At 39.6% G+C, this 23249-nt stretch overlaps 2 protein-coding genes across 4 annotated transcripts in view; one reads left to right on the plus strand and one right to left on the minus strand.

Annotated features, from left to right (window-relative positions):
• Positions 1 to 388: 388 nt before the first annotated feature.
• LOC132703737 (TWiK family of potassium channels protein 7-like) lies at positions 389 to 9444 on the plus strand. Of its 2 annotated transcripts, XM_060673177.1 has the most exons (4): positions 389 to 799; positions 3192 to 3458; positions 7583 to 7785; positions 8861 to 9444. In XM_060673177.1, the coding sequence occupies exons 1-4, from the start codon at positions 448 to 450 to the stop codon at positions 9392 to 9394; spliced, it is 1356 nt and encodes a 451-aa protein (XP_060529160.1). In that variant the 5' UTR covers positions 389 to 447; the 3' UTR covers positions 9395 to 9444. The 2 variants fall into 2 exon arrangements, with proteins under 2 accessions (XP_060529160.1, XP_060529159.1); XM_060673176.1 differs by lacking the exons at positions 389 to 799; positions 3192 to 3458 and adding an exon at positions 4358 to 5519.
• A 3680-nt stretch (positions 9445 to 13124) lies between these two features.
• The window catches only part of LOC132702941 (5-hydroxytryptamine receptor 1), a 36309-nt gene continuing 26184 nt past the window's right edge, over positions 13125 to 23249 (minus strand). For both annotated transcript variants that reach the window (XM_060671848.1, XM_060671849.1), the window contains exon 4: positions 13125 to 13789. In XM_060671848.1, coding sequence (XP_060527831.1) covers positions 13178 to 13789 — 612 coding nt within the window. In that variant the 3' untranslated portion in view covers positions 13125 to 13177. The remainder of the gene's footprint in view (positions 13790 to 23249) is intronic.

The following is a 23249-nucleotide window of genomic DNA, read 5'->3' on the forward strand; positions in this document are numbered from 1 at the left end:
TATTACATTTGATAAAGACACGGTGTTGTCATGTGAAAATATATATTTATACGTTCGAAATCCAACGGAACTCGTTCGGCACGAAGGTCGGCAACCCGCACGACAGCGCTGCCGCGCCGGTCACATACCCTCGACGACCTCCCGATGATCGCACGGATTTGCGGTACTGATAAAACTCTTCGAGGAAGTTCCGGCGCGAATCGTCGTACCGGAACGCACGTCGGCGATTTCCTCGTCGTTTCCACGCGCCTAACGGTCTACATATTATTTTAAACCACGCGTAAATATTCGATTACACGGAGATGTTCCGAGAATCGTCGCGTTAAATTTAGAGACAGCAGGTCTATACATAGACGCGTGAAACGGCGAAATTCCCGCAAAAATACGCGCGAATATATATATAATAATCGCGTGTCGGCGGGCGTATTTTTCGAAAACAACGCCGCGATGGCGGACGACGCGGCGATCGAGCCGTCTCGGGAGAAAAAACCGAGGCCGTCGCTCAAGATCCCTTCGAGAACGACGGTAACCTTCCCGGACGTCCCGAGGAGTCCCGAAGAAGCGAAACGGGAATCGTACAACAGGAAAGCGTCGCAGTTCGTGTTCGATCAGATCAACGATTTCAGACACTTCACGGTAAACACGGCCAAGTCCGGCCTGGGGGTGGGGGAAAAGTGCGCCCTGTGGCTCTACGACAAGTTCAAAACATTAAGCCGGAAGTGGTTCACTCACTGCTTTCTGACTATCGTGCTCGTCATCTACACGGTGGGCGGGGCCATCAGTTTTACCGCGATCGAAGGTGAGTTATAACGGTGTGACAATTTTTATTTTGTATCGAGGTTCAGACATAAGCACGCGAGAGTCCGACATACGTCCGCCAAAATTATCGATCGCACGTGGTCGCTCGTGACGTAAGCGAAGTCCTCTAACGGTTTTCGTGTATTTTTCCACAGGCTACTGTAATACTTTTTACAAAGCTTCTTAAAATATCCCATCACACCACAACCTCATCCGCTTATAAAATTCTTCGAAAACCTAGTTTCGATTTACTTCGAGAAAGAATTCATCATACCCGTAAGGGAATAGACCAAATCGATAAGGCTCTTCTGTCTCTACACCTTGAAATTTCTCCCATTTTGTCCCCGTCCTAGTTCGATACCCTTTTAAACACGATTCATGACAAAGCTTTATTTACTATCCAAAAACACGTTCAGAAATTTGAAAAAGTAACGTCAACACTAGGGAAACCATCAAGCTCTTCTAAACTACCAAACACTGTAATCAATGTATCATCGCACCAACTTTCGGAAACTGAAAAATTATTTCTTTCAAAAATCCTTAAAAAATCAAAACCTCCTAAATCCAAATATTGCAAAGCCCGAACGCATCACTCTGAAATCTCTCAAATCCAATCCAGACATCGTGATCCTAAAAGCAGATAAAGGAAATGCTACGGTAGTCATGGACACAAATGAATATCAGGAAAAGATTGGAGATATTCCTACAGACGGATCATATCGTCAACTTAAAAAAGATCCGACGCCATCTATGGATCGCAACCTTAAATCTGTTATTAAGGCTTCTTTTGTATCAAATAAAAAAAATCTGTTACCCCTCACGACTCTAAAATTCCTCGTCTCTACGGACTTAAAAAGATTCACAAACCAGGGCTACCCCTTCGAACTATTATCAGCATAATAAATATCAACTAGGCTCAAAGAACACGAAAGAGCCTTACGACTGAGACAGATAAACTCATTAACTGTTGCCGAACACACTCATCAAACCGGGCATCAAATTTTATTAGATACAACGAAAATTCTTGCATGTAATCAGCCATGCATTAAGAATAAATTACGTCGGCAACGCGGGAAAAGTGCTTTGATGATCGGTTTTATCGAATCCAAAGCTATATTTGTTGGTAGCTTATAGTTTTTTATTACAAATCCCGAAATATAAATGGTAGCCCTCGTAACTTATGGCTGCTCTGTACGTATTGTGAATTTATTGCGCAATGACCTATGAGTATCATACGTCAAAGAACATGTGGTCCAAATCGTTAAGTATTTTAGCGATAACCATCTAGCTAGAGTAAGCAGGAGACAACCAAGTGACGGAATAGTGTTGCGGATTGTTTAAAGATGTACGTCACTCAGTGGGGTATATTATTAAAAATCTGTGAAGAAAACAAAAACCAAATCGACTCGTGTCAAATATTGGGCTTAAACATGAATGTTGAAAACAATATCAGTTGCTCTTGATATTTTCCAGATAAAAAATGCTACTATCTCATATGCTGCAGAACAGTAGAAATATTTACATTAATGTAGAATTACCTTTATCCGAAATGCAAAAAATTCAAGATCGACAAGAGCAGGCACTCACGCCATATCATTTTGAATATAGGGCTTATTGATTGCTTGGTGGTGGTCCCAGATCAACTTCTTCATCTTCTTCTTCCCTCTTGGTGCTCTTCCTCACCCTTTCTTGCTTGTCGTAATATGGCTTGCCTCTGTCAAGTCTGCTGTTGTAGCCAAATCCTGATCTATCACCGTTCGCATTCTGTCTCGATAATAAGGCCTGCACGATAGGACGATAGGAATGTTGTACTGTTTCTGCTGTCACCTCTTTCCAAGCTTTACTAATAAAGTTCACTGCATATTAATGGAAAATTGGTCTTTGGACTCGACCATTTCCATTAAATTATTTTCCTGTATCGACTCTTGAGACTTTTTATTACGCTCTGGTCCATCGGCTGTAATACACTTGGCTGGAAGAAATTCCAATTCGATATTCCGGATGGATTTAGAATATGGGGATGCGCAGGGCAGTTATCTAAGAGAAGTAATATTTTCCTCACCTTTAATTTTGCATCCCATTCCGTATCTCCTCTTCAAAAATTTGCGATGTCATCCATGCAGACTTGTTTGCCTTGTAAGTGACCGGCAAATGCTTGATGTTCTTAAAACATCAAGCATAATTTATCCATGTCTCTGTTTGAACTTTCCTAGCTATCCTTTCGAAACCTTGAAATCGATAATGCCAAGCTGTTCAGCAAACTTTTCTGCTTTTAGTTTTACGATAAGTCCAGAGAGTCCATTGTTATTTGCCTTATTTTTATTGTAAAGTCTGAAACATGGCGCGACATCCTATGTCTATTTATAACTTGGAACTCTGGATTTGTTTTCCAGGTCCGTACGAAGATAAAATCCAAGAAATCGACATCAGAGAGTTCCGGATACGGTTCGTCAACGATCTGGCGAATTTAACGCGCCAGTACTATTCGGAAAATCACACGGAACGGTGGATAGAGGAAGCGACGCCCAAAATGCTCGATTTCCTCGGCAAAGTGATCGAGAACCACAAGACCGAACTTTTCATCGAAGCCAATAGGGGACCCAAAGTCTGGACCATCTGGAATTCCGTGGTTTTCTGCGCAACCATTTACACCACCATAGGTGAGCGTATGTAATATGAAAAATAGTCGTGTACGATTTGGAAATCCAACGACATGTCAAATGAAATTCAAAATGGCGTCCCACGGCAAACAAACAGAGTAAATAACGTTTCTTCATGAGCGGAACTTTTGAAAGTGTTCACGTGTATAAGAGTTTATTAATTTCCGGTTTTAAGGTGAACACACATTCGTTTTCGTTATTCCTTTAAGGAGAGAAAATCTACTCAAACGGACAGATGCGTCAAATATAAACAAATGAAAATATTATAGTGGCTTTGATTATGTTAACATTTCAAAGCATAAAGTAATATGAGTAAACTTTATTTTTGAAAATCTATATTGAATCGGAACATTGGTAATTTTCACACAATATCACTTAATTTCCAAGCACCCTACCCTACGACACTCACAAGGCACTAATCTGCGTGAGGGCCACATAGTATTACCCACTTTTAAAACAAATCCAGGTTCAAAATACTCTTTGAAGCTTCATCTGCCGCATAGTGTAAAAGCTAAGAGAGTTGATAATCGGTGATTTTTGAGCCGGATGGTGATGTGACAATGCAATCTGTGTGCGCAGGTTTTCTGTGAACACAATGACCCAATGTTAGGTCTGATTTTCTATTGATAAGAATATCTAAGAATGGGAAGTTTTGTTTGGTTTTAGATGGAAGGTTTCGAGAGCTTTCTTCTCGAAGGCTTAAATAAATATATTCCCGATGACTGGTGATATTGGAGAACCCATATCTGTTGCAGCAATTGCCCAACAAAATTACGAAACCGGACATAAAATTTCATTCGATAAAACTAAAATTCTTGCATCAATTCTTCTATCAACGCAAAATCCGAGAGTCTATGGGAATCAGTCATCAGTTTTATCACAATTACCTAATGTATCAAACGACCGCACTTTTAATTACTAATACTAACAGGTTCTTCCAAATAGGGGCATCTGATCATCTAATAGGCACACAACACAAAGTTTACACGGAGTCAGATGACCAAAAAAAATACCAGAGAATTTCGGTCAAACTAGTCTGATTTCTTAGCCCAGGCCTTAACAATTACTTTTATACACTAAACAGTCGCGTGAAGATAATCGTCTAATAAATACTTCGAAACCAAATCGCGCCACTGTCAGACGTCAACAATATCGACGCGCGAGCACAGACCACAGCGCCCGGTTGCGCTACACACAGTCTACTTCTTTTTCGCAGTCCGTCGGGCACGCTGCCCGGGGACACTCGCCCATTAACGCATACGCGATCTCACTCTACGTCCGAGTAAATCGGAACCCGACTTTTCGAAAATAGACACGCCGGGACGGAGCTCGTTAAAAATAAACCTCGCAGTCGAACTCGTATCGGTGGAGACGCGATGTTGTCGCTCACGGACGGGGACCCGGTGAAGCCGAAACGGGGAAAGGGGGCGAGGAAACGCAAACTGCACAGGGGAATGGCGAGGCAACCGACGCCCGAGAGGGTGGGGTTCGACGAGGACGAGTTCCTTAGGATCCTGGAACGGAAAACGTCAATTCGGAGGAGTCCCCTGCGGATCAACTCGACGAAAATCGTCGAAACGTTGAATCTGGCGGATGTCCGTCACGTTCGAGGGTCTAGTCCGATCACCCTCAAGAAACTCTTGGTGTTGACCACGTTTACACCGCGAGAAGTGTACCGACTCTACGGCGATCACAAGGTGAAGTTCGCCGGCGAGTACAGACTCCTCAAAAGCCTCACGTTCAGATGCCTGACCGAATTGTTGCTGATAATGGTCCTCTGCGCTAGCGGAGGCGTGGTTTTCAAGGTCACGGAAGGTAGTTTCGAGAATTTTTACAAGTGCGGCGTGAAACGGGTGAAGAGGGACTTCGTGGACCTGTTGTGGACGCGCAGTCACAACCTGAGAGAAGAGGACTGGAAATCGTTGGCGCGGAATCGCCTGAAGACGTTCGAGGAGGAACTCCACGCCGCCCACGAAGCCGGCATGGTCGATTACAGCGGTCGGAGGGCGTGGAGCTTCCTGAACGGCATCGTCTACTGCCTGACGATAGTCACGACGATAGGTGAGTACCGACGCGAAAGTATGCAACCAACCACCCAAATAGCACAAGGACGTCCGTAAAACGTCCTCGGGATGTCTGACGGGACATGGCGTATAATATGCTAGGGGACATCCTTGCGACGATATACAAGGATATACGATGTTACTAATTGGAACGTCCACAGTATATCAGATACGTATATATATATTACAACTAAGTCAGATAGAGGCAATGTTACTGTAGCTTTGTATAATCGTTAAAGCTTTTGAAAGATATTACCACTTATAAAGAAATAAAAAAGACCCCACTACATCCGCCGAAACTAAATGTAATAATATTGTTAAAAAATTAAATGAAAAGGGATCCATGAACGGAATTTGCCCAAAATATTATGGATTACCTACTTGTTCAATGCCGTTTTTACTGTGGTGTTTGAGTCCAATGATTCGGTACCTTTTTTGGATACTAAGGTGGTTACGACAGATAACATCGTCTTTCTGGGTTGGTACAGAACACAAATTAGTTCAGGTAGATATATCCCATACGATTCCTACCGCCCAAAAAAGCAAAAAGTTAATACTATTTTAGCCCTAAAGAAACGTATCACAAAATCTGTTGTCCTTGTTTAATTAACAAAAACTTACTAATTTTGAAAAATATTTTGATAAATAATAAATTACAAAATAAATTTTATTTTGTAATAACGATACTACAGACCCGACAGAATCTAATATAATAAATGCCGAAAATAATGACATTAAATATGGAAATTTACAAAATATCAGTTTTAATCTCGTAATTTTGTAATAATCAACTTGGGAGAAGGTTCCTGATTTGATTTGTGTTACATACCGATATGACCTGCTACAAATGCTACAAACGGAACATAATACTTATATGGATATTTCTTTTTATAATGTGTATTTTATTTGTTATTATTAATTTGTTTAAAGGTTGTAAAATATTCATTTACAGAATAAACGCAACAATTCAATAAATGTGCTTCTATTATATACAACCTGCGGAAGTTCCTTTGAAAGTAAAATCTAAAACATTACTTTTTGACATTGACAACATTCAACAATACTTTTCCGTTTCTAGTTTTATTAGTACCTACGACCGATAAGTGTAATTTTGCCTCGGAGTATGGAGAGTTCTGTGGAAAACATCTTTGCAGGTGTCTAAATCAATCACGAACCAAAACTAAAAAACAAATGCTAAAAATTTAATATAAAGACTTCAATATTACCAATATTACCTTTTAATGTAAAAAAAAAATTAATAATAATATTTATTTCGTCATAAAATAATACGGTAAGCATCAAAAAATTTTGCTAGCCTTATGGTTGCAAAAAAAGGAGTGGAAACCGATTACGAAAAGATCAAGGTCAATCTCTAAACACTGAAAGTAACATTCAAATAGATACTTGCACTATATCTTTTAAATGAGTTAAGAATTTTAATTTTTCCAGACTTCCATTGTACAGCTTTTATGTACGTAGGTAGGAAAGCTGATTTTATTATAAAGATACTGGGAATACTCAATACTGAGTAACTATACCACAAGTGAAAAGCAAACACCTCTTTTTGAGCCTCTGTGTTGTGTTGATGTCACACAAATCCATGGACCTTTTTCGAAATATTAGAGTCAAAATTGTTGAGTTAATAATACTTTGAAGTTAACCCAAATTGCAAATAAAAAACTTCCTCGAGACGGCCGATTTTGCTCTCGCCTTTTTCTTCTTCTTTATCCAACTGCTTCTTCTCGTTGAAGATTATCAGTTATAGTAGGTAGTATTTTTGCTGAAAGTATGCCGATATTCTTTTCTGAACTGTGCCTTGTTAAGTATATAGTTTTTTTTTAAGTGTTGTGCTTTGTGTTTTTTATTGTATTCTACTTTAATATATTTGATTTGATTTCATAAGAAATTTCTAAACATATTAATACAGGGAATGCGAAAAATAAAATTAAAATACTGCCAAAAAACTTTTGTTTAAACGCCGTCATACCCACCTTACACTAACTGAACTTATATGGCAACTCCCTCAGGAACGAACCTTGACCGTAGCGATTTAATTTTTAGGTTATGGTCACATGTTTCCGAAAACCACCACCGGGAGGGCGCTGACGATAGTCTACGCGTTGATCGGCATCCCGCTGTTCCTCATAGCGCTTACGGATTTCGGCAAACTGTTCACCAGGTGTATCAAATTTGTCTGGTCTTTCGTTAGAAGGCTTTATTACACCGGCAGCTGCCGCAGGGTCAGGAAACAGACCAACTTCGACGTAAGTGCCGAAATTTCAACGTAAGCAATATCTCACGATAGATTTTATGTTTTATTCAATGTTGAAACGTATACTTTGCGGGTTCTGTAGCTCAGTTACATGTCTCTCGTAAAATGTCAAATCCAAACCTCGAATCTTATTATTATATAAAATTTTCAAAAATGAAATATATTTTTTTATACGTGTAATACCACTTTAGATATTTTACTGAAATTCCAGCTGTCTGTTTTGGAGATATCTTTTTAGAAAGGGAAATATTAATAAAAGTCAATTACAGGTAAGAAATATAATTTTGAGTCCTCTGTTTAACTAACTAACCTGTACTTTGAACAATGCTATTAATAATAATAATAATCAAAGTAAAAACGTACGAAAAATATAAACGTATATAGGACGAAGTCTAGCCCGACACTGGTAAATCAAACTAAAACCTAGTTTATGGAAATAGCGTAACTTATAAATACACCAATTAACCAACACCCTGTACAATATGTGAAAACCTTAAATACAAAGGTTTTAGCTGTCTATACGGGCTATATAGAAATGTGAACGAAAATGATAACGGAATCGCAGCCTTCTAGTTATTGTCAATTATCAATATAAAGGCAGCTCAATTTTCAGTTTTCCGCAAATTATCGACGCGCCATGTACATTTTTAAAAAATCATCAAGAATAAAGGTTTTTTTTGATCGCATGTACCATCTTGGAGAAAGGAATTTTTTCTCGGTACCCTGCAAGTGCGGTTTTAAATTTTTTAAAAATAATTCCCGACCCCCCGGCGCCCCCAGTTTCAATAGGCTTCGTTAAAAAGGTAAGCCCATATATCTGTCAAATTTCAAGCGGATGGCTTCAAATTTCGGACACTTATCGTGGTTCATGGCAATGTCCAAAAACAGTCGAAAATCTAAATAAAAAAGATGGACGCCTTGTTTGATTAAACCCGTTTTTTACTGGTTTGTGTAACTCGTGCACACAAGGAGAAAACATTTTTTTTTTCTGCAGACCAGTGTAAGCGAAAAAAGAGACTTGTGAACTTTATCCCGGCCCACCCTGTATCGCATTATAAATTTCGCAGGGTATATTCAAAGGGGCGCAGTCCATGATCCGTAAATCGCTCGGCACCGAAGACGACGAAGACGTCCCCCAGGTGTTTACCCCCAGCTCCGTCCACACTCCGGGCAGCCCGACGATCTCGGCGTTCGAGATCGACGACGAGTTCAACCTGCCGATATCGGTGGCCCTTTTTATCCTCGTCGCCTACATTTTCTGCGGCGCCGTCATCTACATGGTCGTGGAAAAGTGGGATTTCTTCGAGTCGTTCTACTTCGTCTTCATCTCGATGTCGACAATCGGTTTCGGCGACTACGTGCCGAGACATCCCGTCTTTATGATCGGCTCCATCGTTTACCTGGTGTTCGGGTTGGCCCTGATGTCGATGTGCATCAACGTGGTGCAGGCCAAGTTGAGCGACACCTTCAAAGAGGCTTCGGCGAAGATAGGGGCGACGATGGGCCTCCAAGTAGACGAAGATGGGACCGTGTCGCCGGAGAGTGTGGAGGTGCCCTCCGTTCACGCCACCGTCGTCGACGAGGTCGCCAAAACCGATTGATTTTTGTAAATAGACGAGAAATAAAGCTGTTGTTTTTTAAAATGGCGCGTATCGCCCCTTGGTTTGCTGACGTTTGGTACTTAATTGAACAATTAAAAACCGATACGTTAGATCCACAGGATATCCAGGTTGCCAAAGTCCCTGTTCCTGAAACTCCTAACGTTGTTTCAGATAGATTAATATCTGAAACCAAACCTCCTTCAGCTACGGGTATTCCGTAATCACCAGTTATGTACACCTGGACACCTTCCATCTATTTAAACTGTATACCTAATCTGTCACTACACCATCCGGCTGTTTGAGGAGTTTACAGGAGTTTGAAGGGACCGAACGAAACACATCAACTAGAACATGAACGAGCCCGAAAAGTACTACAAATACAATCATCAGCAGCTGCCGAACACAATCATAAAGCCAGACATCCAAACTTGTTAAGATAGATCCAGTATCACGATTGAACTTTATCTTCTTTTAAATATATATCTTAGTAGGCTGCGAAAAAAAAATTGAAGTCTTGCGTCAAGTTTTTTGTTGACAGCATTGAGTATAGAGCAGTCATAAAGTTTTTGACAAAAGAAGGGTTAGCACCTAAGATTATTAAAGAAAGGCTGAATGGTGTGTACGGCCAAAGTTCTCCGTCGTATTCTGTAGTGAGAGAATGAGCAAAACGTTTTCGAATGGGGCAGGTGTCCCTTGAAGATGATTCAAGAATTGGTCGACCAGTAGAGGTCATAACGGAAGATATTGTTGAGGTGTTTATAGTTCAATTAAATCTCAGAAATTACTAAGCTTTCTGATACAAGTGTTCGTCGAATCCTGCATGATAATTTAGGTATGCATAAGGTTAGTGCAAGATGGGTTCCTAAAAACCTTTCGGCTATGTGGGTCGGAACCGAAGTCTGTGGTGGAAACTATTGTGACGGGAGATGAAACTATGGTTCTCTATCCAAAAAAGAGTCAATGGAGTGGCGTCGTAAGGGTGAAGCACCTCCAAGAAAATTCAGAGTCTGCCAGTCAACAAAAAAGGTGATGGCCAGGATCTTTTGGGATTGTGAAGGAATTCTTTTGGTAGATTTTAAAGAAACTAATACCACTATCAATATTACGCAACATTATTACATAAATTGCGAGACTGCATACGTGTAAAACGTCGAGGAAAACTGACCAGAGGCGTGCGTCTTTTGGACGATAATGCACCTGTCCATACTGCTGCTATAAATAGATCATTCATCCCCCCTATAGTCCAGAAAAAGGACTAACGTGGACGGCGGTTTAACGACGAAGTTGAGTTAAAAGAGCCTGTTTTAGCTCATTTTGCAGAGAAACCAAAAGAATATTTTCTTAAAGGGATTGAGTTGTTAATAAAGAGATGTAATAAGTGTATTGAAGTTATATTTGAAATATAATAAAAATTTGTTACTCTACTTTGTTTCTTTCATATTTGAGTCAAACCATCATTTATAGTAAATCAAAAATTTAGAAATTTTTTTTTTGGTTGCAATAAAACCATTGCGACGAAGGTTGCTCAGTTCATCAGCAACGTCGTGTTTAGGTTATGTCTGCGTCAAACTGCCTCCGGTACTTCGAGAAGGCTTCATGGTAAATGCAAAATTTGATATGTTTTTTTCTGAGAGTGATTAAAATTAGATCTAAAATTCGATAATTTTTTTTTTGGAGTATTAGAGCCGTCCAGACGATTTTTTCAAAATTGACCGAAAAATGACCCTATGGCGACATTGTATTTCAGTTTTATCTGTGTCAAACTGCTTCTGGCAATTGGATGAGGCTTTATACCAAACCCAAAATTCCATATTTTTCTTCCAGGCGTAATAAAAGTCATAGCGACGATTTTTTCACGGAAAAACGACGTTTATTTCAGTTTTATCAGAGTCAAGCTCTCTCTGGCAATATGATGAGGTTTTTGAGTATTCCAAAAAATGATAATTAATTTTTTTTTAAGTAATAAATGCCATAGAGACCATTCTCTCATTCTTTAACCGAAAATCGAAGCCCGAGAGACGTCGTATTTGAGTCTCATACGCGTCAAACAGCCTCTGGCAATTGGGTGAAGCTTTATAGTAAATCAAAAAATAAGTATTTTTTCTTATAGACGTAATAAAAGTCATAAAGACTATTTTTTTACCATATGACGGAAAAACGATGTTTTATTTGAGTTTTATCAATGTCAAATGACCTTTTATGTGAGTTGTATCAACGTCAAACTGCCTGAGGTTTCATAGTATTCCAAAAAATGATAATTAATTTTTTCTAATAAATGCCACACAGACCAGTCTCTCACTCTTTGACCGAAAATCGACGCCCGAGAGACGTTGTATTCGAGTCTCATCCGCGTCACACAGCCTCTGGCAATTGGATGAGTCTTTATACTAAATCAAAAAATAGGTATGTTTTTCTTCTAGATGTAATAAAAGTCATCAAGTTTATTTTTTCACCATTTGATGGAAAAATGACGTTTTATTTGAGTTTTATCAGCGTCAAATGACGACTTGTGAGAGTTTTATCAACGTCAAACTGCCTCAAGCAATACGATGAGGTTTTATAGTATTGCAAAAAATGATAATTAATTTTTTGTAAGTAATAAATGCCATACAGACCATTCTCTCATTCTTGGACCGAAAACCGACGTCCGTTAAACGTTGTATTCGAGTGTCATCCGCGTAAAACTGCCTCTGGCAATTGGATGAGCCTTTATAGTAAATTAAAAAATAGGTATTTTTTCTTCTAGACGTAATAAATGCCATAAAGACTATTTTTTCACCATTTGACGGAAAAATGACGTTTATTTGAGTTTTATCAGCGTCAAATGACGTTTTGTGTGAATTTTATCAACGTCAGACTGCCTCAAGGAATACGATGAGGTTTTATAGTATTCCAAAAAATGATAATTAATTTTTTGTAAGTAATAAATGCCATTCTCATTCTTTGACCGAAAACCGACGCCCGAGAGACGTCGTATTTGAGTTTCATTCGAGTCAAACATCCTCTGGCAATTGGATGAAGCTTATAGTAACTAAAAAATTATGTATTTTTTGTTCTAGACTTATTAAAGGTCATAGAGACTATTTTTTCACCATTTGACGGAAAAACGACGTTTTATTTAACTTCTATCGACGTCAAATGACGTTTTATGTACTCCAGAAAATGATTTTCTTTCTGCCACACTGCCACACTTCTCATCATTTGCTTGAAAAATGACGGCGGAGCGACGTCGAATTTGAGTTTTATCTGCGTCAAGCGTCTGGTAGTTCAACGAGGTTCTATGGTAATTCCAAAGTTGCCAATTTTCTTTATGTGAGTAATAAACGCCATGCGACGTCATATTTGAGTTTTATCTGCGTCAAACTGGTTCTGGTGATTCGATGAGTGTTTCTAGTGCATCCAAACTTAGATATTTTTTCTTCTGGGCGGAAAAAAAGTCAAAGATACGATTTTTTTACCATCTGACGGAAAAACGACGTTTTAATTGAGTTCTGTCAGCGTCAAAAAATGATAATTTTATTTCCGTGAGTAATAAATGCCACACAGGCCATTTTCTCATCTTTTGACGTAAATGCGACCCCGGAGAGACGTCGATATAGAATTCACCACTATTTGACCTCAAAGGGACGCTGAAACAACGTCGCATCATAGTTTTATTCGAGTCAAAGTCTTTAGACGCGTCTTTCATGTCGAGGAGAAGTGAGAGGGAAAAGAAGCTACATACTCATGGTATCAGTATTAATTTAATCATAATGTTTGAGTTTGCTATAAAAGTGTGCGCGATCATAGAAACGATTCGTGTGCGGCATCATCGGAAGCAGGGACCTTGACATCTTCGCCGTCGGCCTCGATGTACTCGACCCCCTCCTCGTAGTCCACGTGACACCTGGCCACGTGCTGCTCCGGATCGCCGTACTGGCTGTGGTAAAAATCCTCGCGCATCATGTGATTGAGGCTGCCGCATCTAAAGTACAGTATTGCTTGGAAAGGTTTCCGAAAGTCCCTGTTCAGCGTCGCGTAGATGATCGGGTTCAGCAGGCTGTTGGTGTAGCCCAGCCAGAGGAAGAGGCTGCTGAGCGTGTTCAGTGTGTTGGTGGTTTCCTTCAGGAACGGCCTGACCAGGGCCAATACGAAAAACGGGAGCCAGCAGAAGATGAAGGCGCTCATTATGATGCCCAGGGTGGTACTGGCCTTCCTCTCCTTGGCCAGCTGGAACCGTAGCTTCTTCTGGTGGATGCTGATGTTCGGAGACGATTTGGCCATCGACATCAGCAGGCTCGACTTTGAGGGTTTCGGGTCGTTCGACGTCGAAGATTTGGTCAGCATCGGGCACTGGGACTCGTTGCTGCGACGCGATTTGAAGCACCTGCCGAGCGTCGATCGATCCATGCTGCACTGTAATCAAAAGACCTGAATTAATAATAATATTAATAAATTGGGCTCTTCCACGTAACCACAAGAACAACAGCACCAACGCCATTCAATAAACAATGTAAACGTTTTTTTGAGGAACTTTGTGGTGAGAAGGGACGTTATAGCTTAAAGATCTCTAGTGTGTCTAGGAACCCAATATCTCAAACAATGGCGTGTGTGTCTCGGGTCTAATTGCAGTTTACGTGGCCAACTGAACTTTATAACGGCGCTCCAGCTTAAGCCGACCCACAGAGGTACTGGGAAATATGGTCGAATACGTTGGAGTCTCTCCTTGTGTCTATTTAGTATAGCTGGCCAATTAACGGAACTACAATAAGTTTAAGATCGACTTTAACAAGTCATTTGTCTATAAGTACGGTAGCTTAGATATATTATTCGTAAAGTTTACACACCATCTCAGCGATATGGATGTAAACTTTAAAAAAATTATCATACTGGGAGACTTTAATATAAAATTCAATTTAAACTCGAATGCCCTAGTTGAACTTTCCGGTATCCTGGTTTTAAAATTACATACTAGGATAACGCCGGATAATTCATACTGTCTTGATAATATACTTACGATTCTTAGTGAACATTATTATGCAACAGTGCTAATCAACCCAGCTTTCTCTGATCATTTAGCCCAGTATGTTAAAATAGAAACCACAGTTTTACTAACAAGATTGTTCAATAGGTCGGGTGTTGAAAAAACTATAAGCTCCCTTTTGTCCCTTGACTGGTACAACTTTTATAGTTCTGAGGACGTCAATTATATGTCACACTTTTTGTTACACAACATCTACGACCTAATTGAACTAAACCTACCTCCAAAAAAATGTCAGTTTTAAAAATCGCCTGTAAACTGGGGTACGCAAGGTCTAAAACAACTCAGAAATCGAGTCCTGGCTGCTCAAACTATGGGTTTGATATCAAAAACAAACCAGGACATAAACAGATATAAAAACATCCAAAAGCATTAGAAAAACGAGATAAAAACAACTAAAAAATAAGCTTATAACAAATACATATTAAAATCCGATAATAGGCCCGATGACATATGGAGACTCATTAGCTATGAACGGAATTATATAAAAAAAATCCAATAACTCAAACGTCATCAAAGTGGTTTAATTAGACAAATACCCTTTAATGAAAGTTCTTTTGCACTTAATTTTCTTACTGAATTAGAGGTAAAAGTATCGATTCTCGGTCTAAGAAACTCTCTGACGCTCTGACGCTGATGAAATCGATGTCAATTTATTAAAAAACCTTATAGATGTTCTGGTCATTCCACTTACCTTCTTTTTTAATAAGTGCATTCAATATGGCATTTTCCAGATACTTTAAAAATAACTAAAGTTATTCCGATCTTCAAGAGCTGTGACATTAACAATCCCGGAGACTTACGTCTCATATCCATAGTGCCACATATCGGTAAGATATTTGAAAGGGTTATAAAAAGACAAATAGTTAATTTTTTTGAGCAGCAGGATATCTTTGGGTATGGGCAGTTTGGATTTTGGGGAGGGACGCTCTACCGTACAAGCGATAAGTAAGGTTGTGGGAGATGTGGTGGTGGGTCTTGAGACTGGAAATCGGGTGAGGTTGGTAATTACAAGGCCTTAACAAGATCTTCGACTGTATCTCGCATTAGTGGGCGATGACAGACGTAAATCCCCTTTGGTGAAGGGATCCAGTGGGGTCCCCCAAGGGTCCGTACTCGGCCCTGTATTTTTTATAGTGTATGTTGCCGATCTATGCCGTTTTTTGGTGTCTGTCAAATGTGCCAGTTTTGCCTTATATGGTCCGAATTGGAACGACCTGCACAACATTGGGGAACTGGAGAGCAATGTGAACAATTTGGTTAAAAATAACTATTTGAAATTGAATACGGACAAAACTCAAAAAATATTCTTTTCGCTAGATAAATACGACAACGGCGAACGGCAGTCGGCGAAATTACTTGGCACTACTTTTGACAGCGGACTTGACTGGAAAGATCATATTTTTTCTTCCAGCTTATTCGTCCTTAGAAAAATTAGAGAGATCCTAGACCAAAATGCCCTAATGACAATATATTATGCTTTATTTCATTCCCACATATCATATGGCACAATATTATGGGGAAACTCTATCAATACTGTTCAAATATTCAGGACACAGAAAAGGGCTAAGCCCAATGAACACTGTACTCCATATTTTAAAAAATATAAGATCTATATCTATATTCTCCATAATCTTTTAGTTATCCAACACGTGCAAAAAATCTTATAAAGTTTTCATTCCAGATAGGTACAGACAGGTTTTTGAGGTGTTCAAAACAAATATTAAAGTGTTGCTTATTGAAAATTGAAGAAAAAAAAAGCATCTGAATGAGTATTTCCTATAACCACTCTTCAGCGTCTCTAACGAAGAAGATTTTTTAAAAATGAATCCCGAAGTATTTCAGTTCACCCAAGAGGAGGAAATGATCCAAGGTGTCGAACGCTTTGCTACAGTCTAAGAGTATGAGACAAAGAGTCGAATAACCAAGTTGCAATCTTTTCAACAACATTTGCGACGGTAGCCGACAAACTGATTTTAATAATCCACCTTAAGTTTGATAAATATAAAAAAAATATTCGAAACCCTTCATTAAGCATGAAATACGACTAAAAAAAGTTGTAACCTCATAACCTCACTTTTCAGTTGTTGTTTGGTTGTTCCTTCTTGGACGAAGCGTGTTGAGTTCAGTTCGAGTTTTGGAATCAAACTAAACATGGCGTTAAAATTGCGCAGATTGTGCAAAATGGTTAATTGCCCAATACAACTTGTAAAAAAAAACGTTACGCCATGAAGCAGCGCTATTTGTGTCTCGGAATTTAATAACAATGAGTCGGCGAATCGGAGAATGAAACGAATGTGATTTATTGTTATCGCGGCCGATTAACTAATGATAATATAAATCAAAAACCGTTTAGAATTTGTTTGAACCTCGAAAAATATCAGGGTAACAATTATTTCAACAAGTGTCATCATTTACCACAGTAATAAGGCGAAATATTACGATGAAAAAGAAAAATTTTATAAGAGAGATGTATACATTATTATTAAACTTAAACACAGTGGTCTTAAATAAAAGGTGTGGGTGATTGTCAAGGTTTTTCACAGTGCCAAGTAGTGGAATTATAGGGACTTTTTGGCAGTTGTTGGCAAAGTTAAAAATAAAACGGAAGATGAATTCGTTAAGGCTTTCGCGGCCCGTTGATAAGCTATTATCTTCATTCGGGTTTAAAGGCCGTCGTCGATTGGAATTATTTCCTAACGTTTCGCTACCACGAGTGGCGAGCTTCTTCAGAGGTCCTTCCATCTCCGATGTTGGACGTAGACTGACGATTTCTCCTGCGCAGGTTGTATTTATGCCGATTGGTGGGGGGCGGGGCTTGTTCCGCTTCGGTTGGTCTCGGGATATCGATCGGTACTGCTCGGGCGTTCCTAAGGATCGGGTTCCAGATTTGGTTGAGTCTAAGGGTCTCCTCCTTTCGGTTGAAATTATGAGGGTGTTTTTGAATCTCAATGGCTTCCCTGACTAGTCTGTTGTGATAGCCGTTGACCGATGCTAGTAACTTACAGCTCTCACACACAGCCACACAGTTTACAGAAAACCAATCCATACGGACGGATACCTGCATGCTCTATCCAACCATCACCCAAGTCAAAAGTATGGGGTTATCAGAACCCTGACAGAACGAGCCCGAAGGATTTGCGAACCGGAGAACCTCCAGATGGAACTTGAACACCTAAAAACTGCGTTCGAGGCAAATAGCTACAGTAAGAGGGAGATCGAGAGATCAATGAACTCAAGATCATTAAGATCACGGGATACCGAACAGCGACCCTCCACCTCCCACGCATATCTGCCGTATATTCCGAGTGTCACCGACAGGATTGGCAGAGTATTGAAAAGACACGACATCAAAACAATCTTTAAGCCTACAAAGAAGATCCAGCAGACCATCAGGTCAGCGAAGGACAAGAGGGGCTCACTTTCAGCTGCGGGAGTCTACCGCATTCCGTGTTCATGCGGAAAGGTCTACATCGGAACTACCAAGAGATCAATGGGAACGAGACTTAAGGAGCATAAAGCAAGCTGCAGGCTAGGACATACAGAGAAGTCTGCAGTGGCTGAACACGCACTGGGCAGCGGGGAACACAGGATACACTTTGAGAGCTGTAAGTTACTAGCATCGGTCAACGGCTATCACAACAGACTAGTCAGGGAAGCCATTGAGATTCAAAAACACCCTCACAATTTCAACCGAAAGGAGGAGACCCTTAGACTCAACCAAATCTGGAACCCGATCCTTAGGAACGCCCGAGCAGTACCGATCGATATCCCGAGACCAACCGAAGCGGAACAAGCCCCGCCCCCCACCAATCGGCATAAATACAACCTGCGCAGGAGAAATCGTCAGTCTACGTCCAACATCGGAGATGGAAGGACCTCTGAAGAAGCTCGCCACTCGTGCTAGCGAAACGTTAGGAAGTAATTCCAATCGACGACGGCCTTTAAACCCGAATGAAGATAATAGCTTAAAACGGAAGATGTAAACTGCCAGCCGCTGACTTTTTCTTTGCACTTCCAGGCGATGGTGTAAGTTCGTATCGACGTCCCACATCACATTTCCTTTATCCCCGTCTATCTCCCGAATAAAAGCAACTTCATCACCTAGAGATAAAATTTTTCGCTTGCTCGCCATGCTAGCTGTATTCACTAAGTCAAATTAGAACCGATTGACACAATGGTGTGCTTTTATACATATAAACACTTAGGACGACCAGGTTCTCGGTAATTAGATTATTAGGGTAAGGAATTCTGAGAAGGTAAGAGACTATTAATTACAAGTCGGCCTACATTCCTTACTTGATTCGGTATAGAGTGAGAAAATCGTTATATAGAGTAGATTAATACACAGCTTTTTATGGAGACCTAAAAGTACAACAAATTTTGTTCGTAATACAGAGTCATACAGAGTTTCGCTTTGTAGTTTCATCCCCCTGTTCAGTTAAGTTCCAAAGAAGCCGACACAACGGTTTCCAGAAAAATACCCACGTCCTCTTACAAGAAAAAATGACATGTCAAATACATAGAAAAACATGGAGCAGGATGTAAAAACCGACATGAAGTCAAGTAAAATTCGTCTAAACTTTCTATGGTCCACGTAACTGTTGAATACGAGTTTCGGCCCCGTCAATCACCACGAGATTACGTAACGGGTCAGTAAACATGAAATTATTCCGTCGGGTGCGGATGAAACGACGCTAATGAATCGCTAAATGTCCGTCCATACAAGTACTTGCGAGCACAGAGCAAAATATTTACCTATCTGGTTTGCAACGGAAACGGCAGACTAGCGGCAGTAGACTGACATACAAAAAAGTCTCTGTATACACAGTATTTTTCAGTTTTCTTTTCGTTCCTTCTTTCACTTATTTTTGACGCCACTTTTACGTCTGCGTTTTTGAAGCAAAAACAAAATGAGAGCTAAAAATTGCGAAATTCCAATTGCTCTTCAAAAAATCACAGTAGATTTAGGGAAAGAGAAAAAATCCTTTAGAGATATTCAACCCCGCGGCCGCCTTGCCAGAAGGACACCTTTAATTTCGGAAAAAAAAAGTTTCGGAACTCGCAAGAGAACACATTAACAAGACCATCGAGTTTTGGGAAAACGTTATCTTTAGCGGCGAAACAAAAATTAATCTTTTTGTATAATAAAAATCTACTTTACCGGATTAGTTGACAATTGATTTACGTAAAAATACTTGTTTTACCTTATCGCTTCTCTCGATAACTTGGACGCGCTGTATAAACGGGACGGCTCGTGAACGTTTAGAGAACTTGCAATGTTCATATTCGTTTAACTCAGTTTCGTCCGCGTAATGAATTAATAACAGCTTCGCCCACTCTGGCGAAATTTTGGGAACTTCCAAAACCGATTATCCAATTGAACCAATTTGGACCTCTGGTTCCGTGATGATTGCGCGAGATTTTTTAGCATTTTAAATTACCTGTTTTAAAAAATCGATCCAACTTTTTTATTGGTCTGTTTCCCATAACATATCCAGAGTAATTTCCGACGAAGAACTTCGAAATATTTTTATTAGTTATCACTTAGTTTTCGTATACTTATAAGGTAACATTGTTAAAAAACACCGAACTTTGTGAAATCAAGCTTTTCCAGCCTTACATGATGGCATAACTGTTAAGTTAATATCGCTTTTGGGGACCCACGACCAACGACATTGAAAAAAAAAATCAAACACACAGATATGCGAAGCCTGCACGTTGAAAAAGAAGTACATATAAAACGAGCAGACACCTTTTATTAAGGTAAAAAAGCTGCTAGGCTTCAGGCTCGAAAAGACAAAACCAAGACAACTATTGTAATGGACTTTCAAAAAAATCTTCATCTGACGAATATTTCAACTAATCAACATGTTCAACATACATCTTGCCTATAGTTATACCGAAGTTGGATGATGATGTTTCTTCCCTGCCACGGGATTACATTTTTAACCATCTGGATTTTGATGTCAAGAAGCCTACAATATTTTGGACAAAATAAAAATTTCACGGTGTTCATTTTGTTAAAACACTTAACACAATCAGAATGGTTTTTCTTGTTCCTGGACATTCGTATCTAGAACGCGATCGAAATATGGGTTTAGCGAAACAGAATGGAATGCAGTTTTAAGGGATTACCAAACTAAACCAAGCCCTTTTAAAGTTATTTCTTGTGAAGAATTGGACCAAATTTCTAGCCGAAATCTATATGTCCTTTCCCTTCAAGACCGGTCATAGGGAAAGTTACGATGGACGAGAACTTGAAAATGTTGTCATAAAACAAACAACAACAACAACACCTGTATCAAAAGCTAAATTTCAAGACCTACAGCATCTAAAAAGATTCTGTTCTCAAAAAACGCAGGATTTTTTTACAGCAATACCACATTTGGATCCTCATCTTTTTTCCCCTGTAATCTTTATATATTAATTAATTAATTACGTTATCTGCTATGCGATAGCCGCTAGAAGTCCACCGGATTAACTTCTTATGGGGGTATGACATAAATGAACTACGGCTCAGTTCGTTGTCCTGAACGTCTTAACTTTCGAGCGACAGGGTGATCAAGTTTTCAAAAATAAAATATATTTTTTTAATATCTGTGATACCACTATAGATATTTTATCGAAGTTTGGCACACGTGTACTAGTGTGCCCTAATTTGGCAGGTATTGATGGTACGCCACTGATTTCTCTTCACCCTTCCTTGCTTGGTTTAATATGGCTTCCTCTGCCAAGTCTGTTGTTGTAGGCAAATCCTGATCTATCACCATAAAATTTTGCAACTCCTCACTTGTTAAGTCCTGTTCGCATTCTGAAGGGGTTTTTATTTTTTTACGCGAAAACCGTACATCCGATCAGTGGCGTACCATCAATGTCTACTAAAATACAGAGGTGACATTCCGTACGCTCGCCATTGCTGTATTTAAAAAAAAATTACACTAAATAATGCGTATTGATACATAGCGCATGTGTGACAAATTTTATTAAAATATCTATAAGGTTGTTCGGAAAGTCATTTCGTTTCTTCCCGTCAGGGGACTTAATTACGTTTTTTCGAAACCAACTTCACACTTAAGCCGCATAACCATTATATGCCTTGAGAGCTGATATTGCAAGGCTTGTGTGTGAAAAAGTTCTATTAATTCTACGCAGTAGTTTTTGGTTGGTGCCCTTTTAAATATGGAGAGCAATAAGCAGCATTTTCGTCATATTTTACTTTTTTACTTCAGAAAAGGTAAAAATGCTGTCCAAGCGAGAAAAAAATTGACGGACGTGTATGGAGAAGGCGTGTTAACAGTACGCCAGTGCCAGAACTGGTTTGCAAAATTTCGATCCGGCAATTTTGATGTCGAAGATGCACCACGGTCTGGAAGGCCGGTCGAAGCTGACAAAGATGCGATAAAGGCATTAGTTGATGCAAATCGGCGAATAACCACACGAGAGATCGGTGAGAGATTAAATTTGTCGAATTCGACTGTTTATGGCCATTTGAAAGGCATGGGCTTAACCTCGAAGCTCGATGTGTGGGTGCCCCGTGTCCTTACGGAGCGAAATTTGTGTCGTCGCGTTGACGTGTGTGATTTGCTCCTCAAACGTCAAGAAAATGATCCATTTTTGAAGCGGATTATTACTGGGGACGAAAAATGGGTTGTATACAACAATGTTAAACGCAAGAGGTCATGGAGCAGAAAAGATGAACCGGCTCAAAGCGTGTCAAAAGCCAACATTCACCAAAAAAATGTGATGCTCTCCGTTTGGTGGGATGTCAAAGGAATCGTTTTTTTTGAGCTTTTGCGGGACAATACAACGATTAATTCAGAAGTCTATTGTCATCAACTGGACAAATTGAATGATTCATTAAAGAGAAATAAAATATTTTCATTTCTGAAAACTTTATCACCTTACGTATCTCAAAAGTTAGGATGTTTATATATGAACTTTTCTTTTTAAAATTGACCCAAAAATCCGCCCTCCCATCTTAGTTATTGACATTCGATTAGGAAACACCCTGTATGAGCAGGTAGAGTAGACCGCTAGCCAGTTTCCGTTGAGCTCTGAAGAAGCCACCAGGATGATTGACGAAACCAAGAGGAACGAAACCTCATTTTTCGCTACTGTAACAATAATTCTTAAACAACAAGATTCCTTTCGAAAAATCGTCGAAATAGCGTCGCATTTTAAAGAAGCCGCGTTCAAATGACGTTATCGCATCTTTAACAGGTTGTCATTTTTCGCTGATAATTTACCCACGAAAACGGACATTTTAGGTTTTTCGCCCACAAACGACACACCCTGTATATAATTCAAACAATCTTCGAAGTGTTTGAAACACAGCCTTACAGTGTACAGCCCATTGTCTTTAAAAGAAGAACCCGTTTTACAGTTTTTCACAAATTACCGACGCACCCCGTATATTTTCAAAAAATATTATTCCAAATGAGTTTTTGATGCCGATCTCTTGCGTATTTTCGCTAGAAATTTTTTTCGATATTTATTATCGCTTTTGGCAAATGATTTTTTTCGCGGACCCGCGATTTTTAATATTTTTAAAATACTTCCCGGCCCTCCGGCGCCCCCTGCGTTCAATAAGATCCGTTCGTGTTCTAAACTCAAAACCTGTGCCACGTTTGAACTCGATAGCATTAAATTGCGGACCAGTGGTAAATCTGGTTTTGACGTTATACTTCTTTAGAACTTTTTATATGTGGTCAGTGATGTTTTGAATGTAAGGAAGGACCACATTGGCATTGCTCATTGTTGAGAAATTATTGTCATTTATGTGAAGCGTAACAGAGAACAGAGAACGGACAAAAAATAAAGGCGTTTGTTTTT

This window comes from Cylas formicarius, unplaced genomic scaffold, assembly GCF_029955315.1.
Source record: "Cylas formicarius isolate icCylForm1 unplaced genomic scaffold, icCylForm1.1 PGA_scaffold_6__28_contigs__length_40554024, whole genome shotgun sequence".
Taxonomy (NCBI): domain Eukaryota; kingdom Metazoa; phylum Arthropoda; class Insecta; order Coleoptera; family Brentidae; genus Cylas; species Cylas formicarius.

Bases quoted from the DNA above. Each gene is read 5' to 3' on its own strand.
- LOC132703737 (XM_060673176.1), top strand. From the start codon at position 4,835: ATGTTGTCGCTCACGGACGGGGACCCGGTGAAGCCGAAACGGGGAAAG. The intron at 5,520-7,582 runs GTGAGTACCGAC...TTTAATTTTTAG, and splicing joins GACGATAGTCACGACGATAG to GTTATGGTCACATGTTTCCG. The intron at 7,786-8,860 runs GTAAGTGCCGAA...TAAATTTCGCAG, and splicing joins GGAAACAGACCAACTTCGAC to GGTATATTCAAAGGGGCGCA.